Raw genomic sequence first — 16,518 nt, 5'->3', positions numbered from 1 at the left:
CCAGGAAGACTCACACCCCGCCCGGCGCTGCCCGGCCCCTTGCTTCAGCCCCTGGGCCCTACTCCCAGCCCTGCCCTGCCCCGCCCCACCCGCTGCCCAGGCCCCACCAGCCAGTACCCAGGGGCCAGCGCCCAGGCCCAGACCTGTCCCCCAAGGGCACCCGAGCGCCCTGAGACAGCCGCAGCCCACCCCCAGGAACACAGAGACCAGGCCATCATGTCTGTCTTTGGTTTCGCAGCTTGTCTGCCCAGGGGCTGCAGTGTCTCCCTGAGCCCCAGGGCACAGGCGGGCCCCACCCCCGGCCCCCCAGCCCCTTGACTTCCTGCGAGGCGCAGCCGCCACGGCCACAAGCCCAGTCCAAGTCATCCAGAGGTGCTGGCTCTGCTCCTCCGCGGGCTGCGGACACCAGGCGGAAGCTTCCAGAAGCCACAGGGGGCAGCTCTGTTCCACTGGAGCGAGCCCAGAGTTGCTCCAATCCTTCGGGTGACCGGCTGTCCTCTGCCGGCCCGTGAGCGTGCAGGGGGCCCGGGTGCGTGTGTGGAAGATGGTGCCTTGCTGCCCGCCTGCCCGCCCGGCCTGCCGCAGCCCAGACAGTCACAGCCGGGCTTGAGGGGGGGTAGAAGGGAGGAGCAGGGGGGGAGGGCCTCCTGCGTTGGGTGGGGGGACGTTCCCCCCCCCGAGGCAGCAGCTGGCGGGGGTGCCGCCGGGCTGGATGGGGGTGCTCTGCCTCTGAGGAGGTGGGACCTGCTGGGGCCTCCTGCGGGTGGGCACAGAAGCCTTGACTAAATGCCCCCTTTGGGGCTGGCTCTGGTTCCGTGATGGACAGTCCAGGACACAGGGGAGGGGGACACAGGAGGGCGCGCCCAGGGCGGCAGGGGGGCGCGGGTGAGGGCTGGGCGGCGGGCAGGCAGGCGGCAGGGCCGTCCCCACCAGCAGGACAGCTGTCTCCTCTTCGTCAGAGCCCAAGGCCACCTGGGGTGCCCTAGGAGCCCCGCTCTGGACAGAGCGCCAGGGCGGTCAGCACCCAGGCTTCCTGGACCGGCCGAAGGCACTTCCAGCCGCGGGCGGTCGGCGGGCAGAGGCTCCTGCTGTGTCCCCACAGGCCTGGAGGGGGCGCCCAGGCCACGAGCCGCCGCCTACGTGGCCAGGGAGACCTCGGTGGGGGTGACGGGGGCCAGGGGGAAGGCGGGCGAGGCCTGGGCGCCCAGCACCTGGAACAACAGCTCGTCCTTCTCCTGCTGCAGCTGCTGCCGGAGCCGGCACTCCTTCTCCAGGGCCTCGCGCGCACCCAGCAGGTCCTCGGAGAGCTGCCTGAGGGACAGACGGGCCAGGCCTGTGGGGACAGCCCTGCGCTCCCGGGGACTGCTCGGGCCTCCGGGCGCACCCAGGGCGGCTCCCTCTGGACCGAGGAGCCCAAGAGTCCCCCGGCCGGTGAGCGCCAGCGTCGGCTACGGTGCCCGTCCCGGTCACTGGGGGGACACTGCGTCCAGCCGGTGACGCCCACTGCCCTCCCCAGCACTTGGAACAGCCTCACTCCTTCGTCCGCTCCAGTGCCCCTCCCCACTGGGCTTTCCTGGGGGCCCCTGCGCCCCGCCGGCGTCGGGGTTGGGGTGGGGCTGAGCCTAGGCCTGCTGACTCCCAGAACAGCCTGGGCGCCGGACCCTCCACCCGGCCCCAGGGCCCCGTCCCGAAGGTCTCAGCGGGCGGGAGGGCAGTTGGGCCCGCGGGACGCTGGCGGTCGGGGCAGGGCGGGGCCTTACCGCGCGGAGGCGGCCTGGCTGAGGCTGCGCGCCCGCAGGACCTCGTTCTCCTGCTGCAGGGCTGTGACCTTCTCCTCCAGCATCAGGTTCTTCTCTTTCTGGAACAAACCGGCGCACTGGACAGTCACACTTGCCCCGGCTGCGCCCTCGTCCAGGGCCGGCCTCTTCCCCAGGCAGGAGGGCCCTGAGAGGACGAGGCGCAGGCGCTGTGCCCTCCGCGTGTGTCGAGGAGACCCCCCAGCCCCCAGGGGAGAGGAGCGTCCAGGCGGGAGGCCGGGTCTCCAGGAGCCCGCTGGGGCTCTGGGACTTAGTCGCCCCGGGGGGCAGGCTTCGGGGGACTTTGGTGCCACCGGATAGAAATAGACTTGACAGGGCCAGAGATGGGCGTGGGGCTTCTCCAGGGCACCCGGGTCCCTGGGGACTCCGCCCCGGCCCACCTCAGTCAAATACCCCTCCCCCGGCCGGCCTGTGCTGGAGGCGGGGAACAGGTGGACAGGGGGCGGCCAGCACGCACCACGGTCTCCATGAGGGCCAGCCGCCGGTCTAGCTCATGCATGCGCTGGCTCCGCATCTCGATGACGAAGTGCAGGCTCTCCAGCTCCTGCTCCCAGAACGGGCTGAGGCTGCCGTGGTCCTGTGGGTGGAGACAGGTGAGTGCTGGGCCCTCTGGCCGCCACCCCCGGCCTGCTGGGCCTCCTGCGGGCCAGGCCCTGAGCCTGCCCTGAGGCTCCCCGGCAGCTGTCAGGGTCCCGGGGCCCAGCACCCAAAAGCACCTCTGTTCCGGGAGGAGGGCTCAGGGCTCAGGCGGGCAGGCCCCGGAGGGAGAGGTCGCCTCGCACCCCGTCCTCTCTGACCCAGGCCCCGGGCGCTGCCGCCCCAGCTGCCCCTCCCCGACTGCCTCCTCCCAGGTCCTTGTGCCGTGCCCCTGACCTCCCAGGGGCCTCCCAGGAAGGCCCCACCTGGCAGTGCTTCTTGTAGTCTCGGCTCCGAATGGACTCCTCCACCCTCTTGGCCTTGGCCTGGAAGGCCTCCAGCTGGGAGGTCAGCCCAGCGATGGTGTCCTGGCAAGGGGCAGGGATGGACGGCTCAGGGGGACTGCAGGGCCAGGGGCCGTGGTGGGCGCGTCTGTGGCCCCACCCTCCCAAGGATGTGGGCGCATGGACTGTACGTCGGGGCAGGGCACCCCCCCCCCCCCGATGCGTAAACTGTAATAGAGTCCAGTGTCCGGCCTCCAGGCCAGGTCGGCAGGGCACCCAGAGCACGTCCACCAAGGCCCAATGTCCTTCCTCTAGGACACATCACAGCCCCAGCAGGGCCCCCCGCCCACCTCCCCCACAAGCCTCGTCCTCGCCCTGCCCGGGCCACGGCTGCTCCGGCCTCCTGAGCCTCCCGGAGACCCCACCTGCTCACCTGCAGGGCCGTCTCAGCCTCCTGGAAGGAGCGTGTGAGCGCTGCTGTCTCCTGCGTGTGGGAGGCCTGCAGGGCTGTGGAGAAGGAGCTGCGTGAGCCCGACTGTGCCCAGGGCCCTCTGGCCGCCCCTCGAGGGCCGGAGCACCTGGCACAGGGGCTCCTGGTGTCCCGCCCCCGAAGCTCCGTGCAGCCTGCCCTGCCCGTTACAGATGCTCACTGATTCCCAAAGAAACTCGGCCAGAGACATCGTTTCTGGAGACCAGCAAGGAGGAGAGAACCTGACAGAGCCAGAGCGACGGCTTGTTACTGCGGACAGTTCAGTGACAGGCGCACCCGTGAGGCCGGGCCTCAGGGAATCGGAGCATTTAAAGCCGCTGAGGAGAGGGAGGGGGGCAGTGAAGTCGAGGAGGTGTCTCAGGCCTCCCCTGGGCAGGGGCCAGGCCTGGAGGGCAGCGAGTGGGGGCTGCCCCCTGCAGTGCGCCACCCTCCGCCCTTCACACTCGGATGACGGCCCAGCGAGCCTGCCCAGCGGGCGGACACAGGGGAGGACCCACGGGGCCATGAAGCGGCGCCGTCCAGGAGGCCCAGCACAGGTGCCATGAGCACGGCCGAGACACAGCAACGGGGGACCTGGGGGTACCGGGTGTTCCACACGCCAGAGAAAGCGCAACAGGAGAACAGGGTTACAAAAAAACAGAAAACAAACCCTGAGGTGACAGCCCTGAATTCACCAGCTCAGACGGTGCCAGCCGAACGGCCTAGTCTCGCCAAGGAGCAGACTCCAGGGCGAGGTCGGGCTTCAAACACCATCTACAGCGGCTCACAGGCACCCGCGCGGCTGGGCGTCCAGAGCGAGGGTGGAGACGCAGCCAGGAGGAGCGAGGCAGCAGGTGAAGCCACGCGGAGCGAGGCCGTGCGGGTGCCGGGTCAAGGCCTCCTGTGAGAGGCGGGGGCCGTGCTCCCAGGAGACGGGTGAGGGAGCCGCGCCCTCTGGCCACGGCAGGGCCTCGACGTCGGCCGCAGAGACCCGGAAAATCCACCTGCGCCTACTGCAGGCGCTTAGGAGGAAACACCCTTCTAGACACCCACTTGGCCGAAGAGGAGGCCCGGGGGGCTTGGGGGACGCTTTCAGGACAGTGGGAGCACAGCGTCGGCGTGGGGCCGGGCGGGGCGGGAGGGTCTCGGGCCATCTCAAGGCTCAGTCTGCTTTCAGGGCAAGTAGAAGTGACGCGGGAGGAGGCCGCAGGAAGGAGAGGAACAGCAGCGGACGGTAGGAAAGCAGGGAAAAGTCAGCGGAACCAGATAGTTTCCTGAGAGGACTGACACGGTGACCGGCCAGTCCCCAGGGCCGGGGGCGGCTCCAGGGGCAGCGAGCGCGAGGCCATAGGGAGGCACAACTGTCCTGGCACAGAAACGCCGCCATTAGCCGGGACGTGCGGGTCCCCGGAAACTGCGGCCTGCCGGGACTCACCGAGGCGGCCTGTCCCGAGCAGCCCCATCACTGCTGAAGGTAACTGCCGTCTCCCTGCAGACGCCACTGAGCATCGAGAAACGTCGCCGCCCCGGTTAGACAGTCCCTTCCACCCCACGGGGTCGCGGGCCCGGCTCTAAAGCCGAGGAAGCGCAGCCCCCGGCGGGACGCCCGCGTCTGCAGGAGGACCACAAGCCGCCCGGCCGGGACCAGAGAGCGACGGCCAGCAGAGGCTGCCCTCGGGGTGGACACTGGGTCAGCGCTCTGCGGCTCAGGACGGCGCCCGGCGCCCCATTAGCAAGCTAAAGCAGAAAAACCCCGTTGGCCAGAAACCACGAGGACCTTGGCTATCTGGGGTCCAGCAGTGAGCTCCCCACCGGCAGAGTAAACTGGAATTTGTCCAAATTAAAGGCTCTGCTTTGTGGAAGGCAAAGTTTTGCTTTGTTAGGAGCAAGAAAATATACAGACTACGGGAAAAAGTTGCAAATGTAAAGGGGTCGAATTCAAAATACATAAAAATCTCTCAAAACTCGGCAGTAGGAAGAAGCTGCCGGTCAGCACTGGCCGAAGGCTGCAACAGACGTGGCCAGAGGAGGTCAGGCGGCGACGCCAAGGGGGTGGTCAGTGTGATTAGCCGCTTAGCACAAACTAACCCGCCAGCACCACCCCTGCCCCCGGGTCAGAGCTGCCCAAATAAGACACCCATGGGCACTTGTGGGCGGGATGGAGGGACCAGGCCTTGCCAACGGGGAGGGAGGCAGATGGACACTTCCCAGCTGAACCCACATCTGGTCTGGGACCAGGACCCAAGTGGACTCAGCACCTCTGGGCGCCTGCGACCCAGAGTGGGCAGGAAGGCTCTGTGGTTGCCTCTAAGGCCTTACATGGGCTAGAACCAGGCGGGGCTGGGCCCACGGATGGCATCTGCGGAGCGGCAGGGCCAGTGTGGATGGACAGCGTGGAGAAGGCAAAGGCCAGGGGCAGTGGCGGGCAGGGTAGAGGCCGCCAGATGGTGACTGCCTGAGGGATGGCTGCTGTGACAGGTTTATTCATGTTGGGTTCTGTGGAGCAGGATGGTTTTTAAAAAACCAAAGCTGGGCCTTCCTGGTGGCGCGAGGGGTTAAGACGCAACCTACGAAGCTGTCCACAGCCACTGCAGCACGGGTTCCATCCCCAGCCAGGGAGCCACCCACATGGCGCAGCAGACCCCTCCTGTCTCCCCGCTGCTCCCCTCAGCAGTGGATTTCAGTCAGTCTGCCTGTTCTGTTCCCCGCTCTGTCTCTGGGGAATCCTCTCACCCCCCCACACCTCTGGCCTGAGCGCTAGTTCTTGTATGCATAAATAAATCTTAAAAAAAAAAAAAAAACAAAACTAAGAGAAAACAAGCCCCATCAGCTGTGAAAACCACCTCCTGGTCCCCCCAACCAGCACCCCCCAACAAAGCCCACGTGTCTCCCCACGTGGGGCCTGCTCACTCTGTACACACCTGTCACATCTCCCTGAGAACCTGACCAGGGGGCTCTGACCAGGCCAGCCGTCCCCCAGGCTCCACCACAGGGAGCTTTCCTGTCGCTCCACGCACAAGACGAAAAGGGGCAAATCCATGTGGGGAAACTCAGTGTGGGGGCTGCGCCCGGGCGGGTCAAGCTGGCCCGGGTGGGTCAGGGATGTGGGTCGGCCTTCGAGGCCATTTCAAAACGGTTTGGCTAAGGTTGCAACATGTCTCAAGGATCTGAAAACGGCTCAGACCTCTGCTCTAGTTACTGCACTTCTGGGAAACCCAGTGCTGCTGCACTGGCGTCTGTCTGCAAAGGGCAATGCGGACGCTGTTGTTTAGCCGGGAGGCGGGGGTCTGTCTCCCAGGAACAGGGAAACTGGCCGTGGCGTCGCCTTTGCGAGCGTTAGCAGCTCCGCACACACAGCGCTAAATTAAAAGGACTGCCCAGCTGTATAAAGTGACCATGAAGTGTCTCTTTAAAAGATAAACAAAGCTGGTCATTCAAGGGAAAGCTGGCAGGACACTTCCAAGGTCAACCTCAAACCTCCTCCAGAGGAACAGCTTGTGCGCACCTGAGTAGGCGGCGGCTGCAGCAGAGACAGCAACTGCAGGGGACGTGGGAGCGGGGCCGGGGCTGGGGAGGTGCCGTGGGCAGCACCGGGGAACTGTCTGGCGCTTCCTCAAAAAGCAACGTGTGGAATGACCAGTGGCCCAGCCGCCCCACCCTGGGGCTTCCTCTGTGGGCTCCAAGGCAGTCGCTTCTACCTGGGGGCAGTACTCACAGCAGCCAGAGAGGGGCGCCACCCGTCCACCCACGGAGGAGCAGGCACGCGGTCAGTGTGTCCCTGCAGTGCAGGGTGGGCAGCCCACGCCAGGGCAGAGGGTGAGCTGAGGGACCCCGGGGGCGGGTGGAGCCGGTGGGGGGTCAGCTGTGGCTCGAGCTCCCCTGTGCAGGCCGGCCGGCGGAAGGCCGCAAGGCGCTGGGAGCACCCGGGGGAAGCGTGGCAGGCCGGCCCACTCCCAGGGCCGCCAGGGTTCTGGAAGTGGACGGCGTGATGGCTGCCGGCTTTGGGAACGTGGTAAATGTCATTTATGGTAAATGGCACACTGGTGCATTTTGGCAAACACACAAATACACGTCCAAGCCCGTCCTACAAGGGTCATTCCAGTGCTGATGTCCCAGGCGCAGCCCAGGCCTTGCAGACCGGCTGCTTGGACCGTGGCGAGGCCCGCAGTGGCCAACGGCCAGACCCGGGCACTCAGCTAAGCAAGTGGGGGTGCAGGGGACACGTGGCGCTCTCAGGGCCTTTGGTTCGACCCACAGGTGCTAACTTCTACGAGCCAGGCCCTGCGGACCCCTGAGGCGCGTGGCTGGGAGGGGCTGGCCCTCAGCGGTGGGGACCCTCCCCCACCCCGCTGCCCCCTGACCTTGTAGAGCCGCTTCGTGCTCGACCTCCAGGCCCCTCCGCTGCTCGTCCAGCCTCTGGCGCAGCTCCCGCTCCAGGTCCCTCTCCACCTGCTCAGGCACCAGCAAGGGGAGATCAGAAGGTCAGCCCGTCACCCCACCCAGCACCCCCCACTGACTGAGGGTGACCTGCCCGAGCGCGCGTGGACTTCCACATGGCGGAGGCAGCGGCTGCCCTTGGGGGCTGAGGAAGGGGTTCCGGCCCCCTCGGTGGGCAGTTTGACCTTCTAGCCAGATGGCCCTCAAGGTGGGGGCTGGTGGCCCCAGTGGGGGTGGAAGGGCGGGGTCCAGGGGCCGGGCCTTCTGTGGTGTGAGTGAGGCTCCTGTAGGGGAGTGCGGCAGCAGGACAGGCCCCGCTGGAACCTGAGGGGGCTGTCCCCCGGGCGCACCTGCTGCTCCCATTGCCTCTCGTCCTCTTCGCGCTGCTGGGGGGTTCTGGCGGGGTCCCGGCGCTGCCCGGCACAGGCACACGGCTGGACGGCGGGGGCTGCGAGAAGGCAGAGCCCACCAGGGCGAGGGTCAGGGCCACAGAGTGGGGTGTGGGAGGGCCCAGGCCCGGGCTCCCTGGGACGGGGCGTCCACAGCAGAACCCCGTCCCCCACACAGGCCTGGCCCTTAAAGGTGGTCTCTTTGCTCCACCCGAGAACTAAATTGTGAATTGTAAATAGCTGATGTCACTCGCGGCGCTGGGTGACTTTTACTTAGTAACGTCCATTTCCAGCCGCCCCCTGACACCCCCCACCCTGTCCTGCTGGCTCTGTCCGTCTGTCAGCTGGCCCTGTGCCCTGTGCCCGGGGAGGGCAGCGGGCAAGACCAGAGCCGGCTCCTGCACAACTTGCTCTGGACCCCACGGGGTGCCGGCCAGAGAGGCTGCCCAGAAGCCCCACCTCTGGAAGAGCTGGGGAGCCCGGCTCCCTGGGGGTCTCACTTGGTGGGCACCCCGGCCTTTGTCCCCGCTGGTCACCCCCGTGCAGAGCCTGGGCAGTCTCTGAGCCTTGGCACGGGGCTGACCCGGTACTGGACTTTGTCAGGACCAACCTTCCAGCCTCCACAGTGACCACATACCCCATGGTGAGCCCAGGCCCCAGGCAGCCCCCCAGAGGCCCTTTGGCGTGGAGCTGAATTCTGCCTGCCTCCTGGTGTCTTGAGCCCGTCCTGACTTCCGGGTCAGCCTGAACTAGGCTCATCTTCATCGGCGCGGTCGCTTCGGACACCCGGAGAGAACTGTTGTGCTTTCTCACCACACTTTTCCAGGAGGGGCACCTCTGTCCTCCCACCCACCGCTCCCCACGGCACGCCCCCCAGTTTGCTGGGCTCCTCTGAAACGCTCCTTAGAGATACACACGGCACCCAGGTGTGTGTCAACAGCCCAGAGCAGGATGCTTGGCCGGGACTGTCCCCTCCCTGGCTGCAGACACACTACGCCCATTAATGCAGCCGCCTAAGACCTCACGAGGCAATGAAGCAGCGGTCGCACCTGTGTGGATGACAAAGCAGGGAGCCTCGTGGCTGCCGGGGAGGACATTTATGGGCGACGACTCACCTGTGTCCCCACGGAGGGGACCTAGTTCCTGCGTTTCTGGTCTGGGTGGCTGATCTGGTTCTTGGCGCCTCTGAAAGAAATGTGACCGTGCGAGGAGGTGAGCTGGCACCTTTACTATGGGAGCTATTTTTAAAGTAGAAACCTCCCAAACCCAAGGAACCCTGGAATGCTCTGCACAGCCTGGGAGGGGAGAGGGGGAGGCCTGTCAAGGGGAAGCTTCTAGAGCAGGTGGCTCCTGCCCGGCAGCGGGCAGCCCAGGGTGAGCCTGAAAACCAAGTGGGGCCTCCCAGGCCCTGGACCCGAACCTGCTCTGAGCTTGGGTGCCGGTGATGGAGCCTCCACCCCTGGGCGCTGGGCCCCTTCTGGGGAGAGGGCTGCCTGGCCAGCGCCGGAGCATCAGCAAGGCAGGGAGGCTGTTCCCCCTGCCCTGGGCGGGAGGATGCGGGTCGACATGGCACTTGTCTGGGCCGCGTTTCTGTGGCTGAGAACTCTGCTTTCCAGGGTTCTGGAGAAGTCCCTCCCCCAACCCCTCCTGGGGAGACAGAGGCCAGGGGAGCCCCCCGCCCAGCTCAGACTCAGCCCCAGAGGTGGTGGCTGTGCCCCACCTCCCACCCGTCTCCTGGACGTGTGGACACTGTAAGCTGGTTAGAGAGCCACGGGCCTCTCCCGGTGGACACTCTCTGCTGGCATAAGTGCGGACCCCAGTGGGAGCATTCTGTGACACGCCCCCTCGTGCCCGGGCACGGCGCTCCTGGTGGACCCAGCCCCGCTGCTGAGGGCCTGGTGTGTTCTATTTGGAGTTCCCAAGTCCTGCTCGAGCGAGCACTGGCCACCCCCGCGTCGCCCATGTGCTCTCCGGCCCTCTCGCTGCTGGCCCACCAGGCCGTCTCCCCACAGCCGCCTACGGCAGGGCCACTTCCCAGAAATGGCGGCGAATCTGCCAGGTCCCAACCCCACCCCCTCGTGCTCCGGTCCAGGAGGCCATCCCGAGGCCAGAGACACTCTCCAGGCCTCTGCACTTGCTGCAGTTTCTGCTGCGCTGCCCTTGATCGTCTGCAGGAGACTCGGGGCTGGTGGGAGCTGGGCTGCAGGCGCAGAGCTGGGCAATGGCTGGGGCGTGCACCCCCTGGGTTCCCTGCTGCCCCCGAGGCCCGGGAGCAGGGTCCCCGGAGCGGGAGCAGCATAGCAGAGCAGGTGCTGGGCAGCTGAGGCACCCGGAGCCAACGGAACCAGGAAGGGGGTTCAAAACCCAACGACTGTTGCTGCAGCCGGCCCGGCCACCCCCTTCGGGCCTCTGCAGGACCCTCCGACGGACGCCGCCTACACCGTGTGGGCCCACAGCCTCGGGCAGGACCGGAGGGCTCAGAGTGAGACGCAGCAGCCGTGTGGGAGGAGGGCTCGGCGGCCGTGAGCCCCGTCCCTGGCGGCAGGCAAGGAGAGCAGCTTCGGTCATGGGTTGGGCTGGACTCGGAGACCGTGGACACCGCGTCTGGGATCCTGCGGCCTGCCCCGGGCTCCGCAGGCAGAGCTGTGGACGGCCTTGGGCCGGGTGGGCCTGGCAGCCGCCACGCCTCGGAGTGCAGATCTCTCGCACCACACCAAGCCTCTGGCAGCACCCTCCACCCCTCACACTGACCCTCACCTGGTGGGGGGTGCAGAGGCTACTGGGGTCCCCGAGATGCAGCCCAGGCACCTGAGGGCTCAGCCCCTGCGGACACCTCACTGTGGGGCCATGGCTCTGCCTTCCTGGGGCCTCCCGGACGGTGCTTTCTCGGGGTGGGGGGGGGTGCGCTGACTCAGCTTTGTGGGCTGGAGCTTAGTCCCGGAAGGGCCCTAAGAGCAGACCCTCCCCTGCGGCTGCGGCCTGGCCTCTCCCCGCCCCCGCGGCCCCACACCCATCCTGGCCGAGGACGGGAAGGTCCCTGAGGCCCGGAGGACCGGATAGGCAGGGCCCCGAGGGACAGCCCCTCTGGCCCAGCCCCCACCCCCTATTTCCAGATGGAGAAACTGAGGCTGGGGGAGGGGTAGGGTGGCCGCAGCTGGTCAGAGGCACAGGCCAGGGCAGGGTCGTGAGAGTCCGGATTCCCGGCCGAGCCGAGAGCCCACCACTTCCTTCCTGCAGACACAGATTGATGGGGTGGCCGGCCCTGCAGGGGAGGGGTGATGCGGGGCCCCTGGGGACAGTCACGCCCTCCGTATCTCAGCAGGCTTTCCGGTGGAGCTGCGTGGGAGGGGCCCGCACCCCTAGTTTCGGGATCTGAGCGACCGCAGGTGGAGCCCGTTGGCGGAGGGACAGGCAGGAAGGAGGTGGGGGCGGGGCGGGGGCCCCGGGAGGAACGGCCCGTGTGTCAGCCGTTGAGAAATGTGTGGGTTCACACCCCGATGACGGGGCCGGCATGGAGACACCGCGGGACGCGGCCTGGACGCCTTCAGAGGACAAGGGGCCTGTCCCGTCCCCCCGCTGGGGCGCACTCAGGCCGGCGACGCTGACGACGTAGCTCGCTCCTGCTGCGCTTGTGGGGCCCCGCGCCCCCGCCGGGCAGACCCGCCTGCCCGTCCAGGCCACTCGACACGGGCCGCGGGAGTCCCAGGGCAAGTGAGGGAGAAAGGCAGCTTCAGGGGCAGCACGCAGGGGCCGGGAGGGCTCAGGGAGGCCTCCGAGGTGAGGGCAGAGACAGTCGGGAGGCCAAGGGGGCAGTCGATTCAAGGCAGTAAATTTTCGGGCTAAAATGTGAGGCAGTGGGACAGTGAACTTTCGGAGACCTTGGCCAGGGGAGGTACAAAGAGGACTCTGAGATGAGAGCGGGGACACGGCCCGTCTGCCGGAGGACCGTGGCCCCGGGCGGAGAGCCAGTCCCGCGAGGGGGTGATGAGATTTCAGGGTAGAGGGACAAAGGGGGTTAAATGTCCCCTAGCCGGGCCCACCACGGCGCCCCTGCCCCGCCTCCGCCCGCGCTGGAGTCTTCGCTCTGGCTGTCTCGCCTCGAAAGGAACCTTTTCTTACTTTCTCGAATAAAGTCTGCTTCTCCCTGCGCACTTATCTAAGAAGTCTGTGAATTCCTTTTCTGGCTTCGTGGGACGAGAGCCCGCGGAGGGACAAGAGCCTGCGGAGGGACAAGAGCCCACGGAGGGACAAGAGCCCGCGGAGGGACAAGAGCCCACGGAGGGACAAGAGCCTGCGGAGGGACAAGAGCCTGCGGAGGGACAAGAGCCCGGGAGGGACAAGAGCCTGCGGTGGCGCGAGGCTGAATGAACAGCGCGCCGGTCAGCCTGGCCTGCCCGCTCCAGCCGACTGGGGCTCAGGAGCGCGGGCCTCTGCCAATCGCCCCGCAGATGTGGCCCACGGCAGGGACGGCCAGGCCCTCCCACTGGCCCGCGCGGGCGCCTGTCCCCCAGAGCCCGCTCCGGCCCCCACGACACTGGCGACCAGAGTCCATGCCGCATCCCCTAGGGGGCCTGGAGCAGCGCCTGAGGAGGCACGGCGGGGCGGCCACATGGAGCACAGGGGCGGCAGCCGGCGGGGCGTGGGGCTGCGCATCAGCCGGGCGGGGTCTGGGCGGGGCGGTGGGTGAGTGGGCAATGGGTGAGCTTGGCAGACACGCGGGCATCATGCCCTCCGGCGGGTGGTGCATAGGTACCCAGTGCCCAGCTTTTGGCCGCGCCGTTTTCCCATGCCTGGGCTTATGCACGCGCTGCCGCGTGACAGACAAGCACAAGCATGACCCTCATGGCCCTGGAAGCCCTGAGCCCGTGACTGGACAGTGGCCTGGGCACCAGGGGCCGCGGCCAAGGCTGCAGCCCAAAGCACCAGGCTGGCTGCTCACTGCAGGGGGTCTTTCTGGGTCCCAGAGGTCAGACATCGGCAGGGACTCCCCGAAGACCCAGGGGCCTGTTCCATCATCTGTCCAGCTGCCTGCGACCCGCTGCAGATGCCCGCCCCCCCCCTCCCTGGCATCCTCTTCTTACAGAGACACCGGCCACCCCAGGCTCTCGGGAACGAGAAGGCCGGCCTCGGCCAGCATCCTGCTCGGGCAGGGCCTGGCTCGCAGGCTCAGCAGCCTGGGCTCTGAGGACACGCTTCCATTAGGGTCACGACGCCGGTTCCTGAGGGTGAGGGCTGCGGGCAGAGGGCGCCGAGGCCGTTGTGCACGCAGGGGCCATGCCCCGCGGGCGGGTCAGGGTGCACAGCCCCTGTCACGAGTGGATGGGACAGGGTGAGCTCTGTGTGTTGTGAAGCCAGTGGCCTAAATTCTGGAAGGTTTGGAAATGAAGTCACAAGATAAATGATTTGGGTGATTAAAATCGAGCTGTTGGCAGAAGCAGGAAGACTCGGGGCTCCCGCTGAGCGGGGTACAGTCGCAGAACAGGCGGCGGCCCCAGGGACCATCCTCCCCCGGCCCGCAAAGGGGACATGCCCCAGCAGAGGGCTCCTGCCCCAAGCCCCAGCAACTGCGGCCACGCCTCGCGGGAGCCCCCGGGGACCAGCGCCCAGGCCCCTGTTCCTGACACTTTCCCGAATTTGAAAGCTTTTGCAACATTGCCCCGCCTTGGGTCCCAGCCAGAGTAATTCACCTTCCCGAGCGGAGCCCTGAGCGTGCGCAGCCCGAGGCTTCCCTCCCCTTGAACACCCGGGCCCAGGCCCGCTGACCTCCCCTGAAGCCGCTGGGGCTCTCGCCCCTCCGCCTCGTCTCCCCGCAGTCCCCTCGCTGCCTGGGGCCGGCTGGAGGGAGGACGGCTGCCCCTGCCCAGGCGCGGGCGCCAGGCTCGGCTGCCCCCACCCTGCAGGCCTCCAGGGCCGCCCCACGCCCTGCTCGCTCCGCTGGGTGTGGCCCACGCAGTGCCCTTAGAAGCACAACCCACGGGGGCCCCATGCCGCCAGGACAGCAAGGACCCTGCAAGGATGGGGCAGGCCTGGCCCAGAGCCCCCCGAGCCCCGTCACCCCGGCATGGCCTGGAGGGCAGCGGTCCCCCGGGTGCAGGCTTGTCTCACTGACCGCCGCCCTGGCCGGGCTCCCCCGCCCCTCGCTCTGCCCTGCCCGGCCAGACGCGCCTGGCGTCCACACCTGCTGGGGCCCAGCAGGGGCCTCCCTCCCCCCGGCCTCCCCGCAAGTCCTCCTGGGACCCCTGCCATCCCGGTGCCGGCGGGGCACACGGGGACCCCGGCTCACCCCCACTCAGACACCACGGCACCGGCGGGCGCCCCGGGAGGGTGGAGGCGGCTCTGACCGGACACGCAGGCCTGCCCGTGCCCCTCCGCCCGTGCTGGGCTCCGAGGGACTGACGGCCCCGAGCTGGCCGTGACCTCCCTCCGCACAAGAATCGCGCGTCTCATCTCCAGAACCGTCTCGGGGGCGGGGGCCCGGGGCCCAGGGCTGCTCCGTGTGGGGCCGGCCCGGAGGCCGCACACCAGCGGGAGCGGGAAACACCACCGGCCTGGAACCCGGCACGTGGCGCAGGGCCCGAGGGCAGTGCCAGGGCGACGTGCCAGGCCCTGCCGAGGCCGCGGGTCCAGACTTTTATGCCAAAGGGCTTCAGAGTTGTCCAGAAGCCCCGGAAGCAGAGTGGGGATGGAGGCAAGAAGACGGCTGGGGCTGCCCGGGACCTCCACGGCCACCCTCCCGGCCTGACCCTGGCCTGGCCCGGCCCGACGCTGGCCCCCCGGGGGCATCAGGCCCCTTCCCTGCCAGACGGCTTGGGCCAGAGGTCCATTCAGGCGGTGCCAGGGACAGACAGGGACAGCTGTGCTCAGCGGGCAGGAGCCGGAGCCGGAGCCCAGGGGCCCCTGCTCGGGCGGGGGAGGGCCATGTCTGGGCAGGGCCCTCGTCCAGCGCTGCCCGCTGCCGGGGTGGGTGGAGTTCACCTTGGCCCACTTTGCAGTCTGAGCTGTTGGCACAAGTGCAGAGAACAAGGGCTCCCAGGCCCTCGGGGAGAGGCCTGCCCTCCGCACAGGGAGGGAAACTGAGGCCCAGCAGGCAGCGAGGGCTGCAGGCTCAGGCCCTGCAGTGCCTGTGACAGCCACAGTGCAGCCCCTACTCGGCAGCCAGCCGCCCTGTGGGAGGAGGGGCCGGGCGGGCCTCAGTTTCCCCCTTGGAGGGTGGCTCTGGGCTGTGGAGAGGCAGGTGGGGGCGCTATGCCAGGCAGAGGGAGGGCCAGTCACCACCGATCACCAAAGACTCCGCCAGCCTGGGGGCCCAGGCTGATCACCAGGGTTCTGGGGTCAGCTACTCCCTCCTGCCTGGGGGGCAGCACAGGACTCACCCCCCTGGGCCCCCAGGTCCCAGGGGAGGCTGGCCTGGGAGACCCCAGCTGGCCCCACTGCAGTGCGTCTCCCAGGCGCTCAGGGGCCCTGGGGAGGGGCAGGGAGGGAGCCCCTGGGGATAGACCCCTCCCGCCCCTCCCAGCTGCCCCCAGAACAGCGGCTCCCACCGCTGCCTAGACCTCAGCGTTGCCCCCGCCGAGATGTCTGAGCTAGCGGTGGGCGGCGGCGGGGCTGTGTGTCCAGTGGCAAGTGTGGCCGACCCGCCAGGGGGCCCTGAGCGTGGTGTGGGGAACCCCGGCCGGCCGGAGCCCCCAGCGGCCCAGAGAGGTGGAGCGGCTGGTCCCGGCACCCAGCGCGCAGGCCCAGAGCGGCCGGAGCAAGGGCACCTGCCAGAGCCCAAGCCCCACGCGGGCCAGGGAGGACCCAAGCCCCTCAGCCAGCCGGGTCGGAGGTCGAAAGTTGGAGGTCGGCCGGCCGCAGGCAGGAGTCCCACCAGGGTCAGGGGCTGGGGAGCTGGGGCCGCGGATCCCGCGCCCGCCCGGTGCGCTGCACCCTCCTTCCCCCAAAGCAAACTTCCCCGTTGGCGCCCCTACCTTTTTGGGGGGTTTGCAGCAGCTCGGCCGGCTGCGCCCACAGCCCATCCTCCCGCGCGGGACCTGCCCCTGTGCTGGGCTCGGCCGCTGGCCGGCCGGGGCACCCGGCGAGACCCCGAAACTGAACCTGGAAGCGCGGACTTGAGCGGAGCGGCGGCTGCACCGTAATTACCCGAAGAGCAGGGCCCAGCCTGCGGCGGTGCCCCCGCTGCCAGTGACCCGGGAGGAGGCCGTGGCCACTGAGCCCGCCGCGGGTGGGGAGGGCCCCCAGCGACAGGATCTGGGCGCTGGAAGTCAAAACAATACGGTGGGGGGCGCCTGCAGGCTGGGGGCTCTTCTCTTCCGCTGAGTGCTTCTGTGCCCTGCCCTGCCGGGAAGGTGCCGTCCCTCACTTCACGCAGTGACGGGAGGACAAGGACTCGGGGGCCAGTGGTCCGCCTTGGCCCCATTGGCAGGCACCAGCCCCAGAAGCAGCCGAGCTGGGCCTGAGCCTCCCCCCTACAAGCGTCATTGCTCAGC

At 68.2% G+C, this 16,518-nt stretch overlaps 1 protein-coding gene and 1 long non-coding RNA gene across 2 annotated transcripts; one reads left to right on the top strand and one right to left on the bottom strand.

The window, feature by feature from the left end:
* Positions 1-293: 293 nt before the first annotated feature.
* On the bottom strand, positions 294-16,092 carry CCDC69 (coiled-coil domain containing 69). The gene is made up of 9 exons (XM_037498872.2): positions 16,000-16,092; positions 9,148-9,217; positions 7,994-8,091; positions 7,568-7,655; positions 3,171-3,244; positions 2,720-2,821; positions 2,275-2,394; positions 1,761-1,858; positions 294-1,311 (listed from the first exon to the last, which is right to left on the bottom strand). The coding sequence occupies exons 1-9, from the start codon at positions 16,045-16,047 to the stop codon at positions 1,137-1,139; spliced, it is 873 nt and encodes a 290-aa protein (XP_037354769.1). The 5' UTR covers positions 16,048-16,092; the 3' UTR covers positions 294-1,136.
* Positions 1,754-6,760, top strand: LOC119235482 (uncharacterized). The gene is made up of 3 exons (XR_005122847.2): positions 1,754-2,410; positions 2,641-4,060; positions 4,384-6,760. It is a non-coding gene; the product is annotated as an uncharacterized LOC119235482 (long non-coding RNA).
* Positions 16,093-16,518: the final 426 nt, after the last annotated feature.

This window comes from Talpa occidentalis, unplaced genomic scaffold (genome assembly GCF_014898055.3).
Source record: "Talpa occidentalis isolate TD23 unplaced genomic scaffold, MPIMG_talOcc4v2.1 talOcc4.9, whole genome shotgun sequence".
Taxonomy (NCBI): domain Eukaryota; kingdom Metazoa; phylum Chordata; class Mammalia; order Eulipotyphla; family Talpidae; genus Talpa; species Talpa occidentalis.
This window is presented reverse-complemented; position numbering and strand designations above follow the sequence as displayed.

Bases quoted from the DNA above. Each gene is read 5' to 3' on its own strand.
- CCDC69 (XM_037498872.2), bottom strand. From the start codon at position 16,047: ATGGGCTGTGGGCGCAGCCGGCCGAGCTGCTGCAAACCCCCCAAAAAG. The intron at 8,092-9,147 runs GTGAGTCGTCGC...GCCTTCTCGCAG, and splicing joins TCCCCTCCGTGGGGACACAG to CCCCCGCCGTCCAGCCGTGT. The intron at 3,245-7,567 runs GTCAGGGGGCAG...CCTTCTCCACAG, and splicing joins GCACGAAGCGGCTCTACAAG to CCCTGCAGGCCTCCCACACG.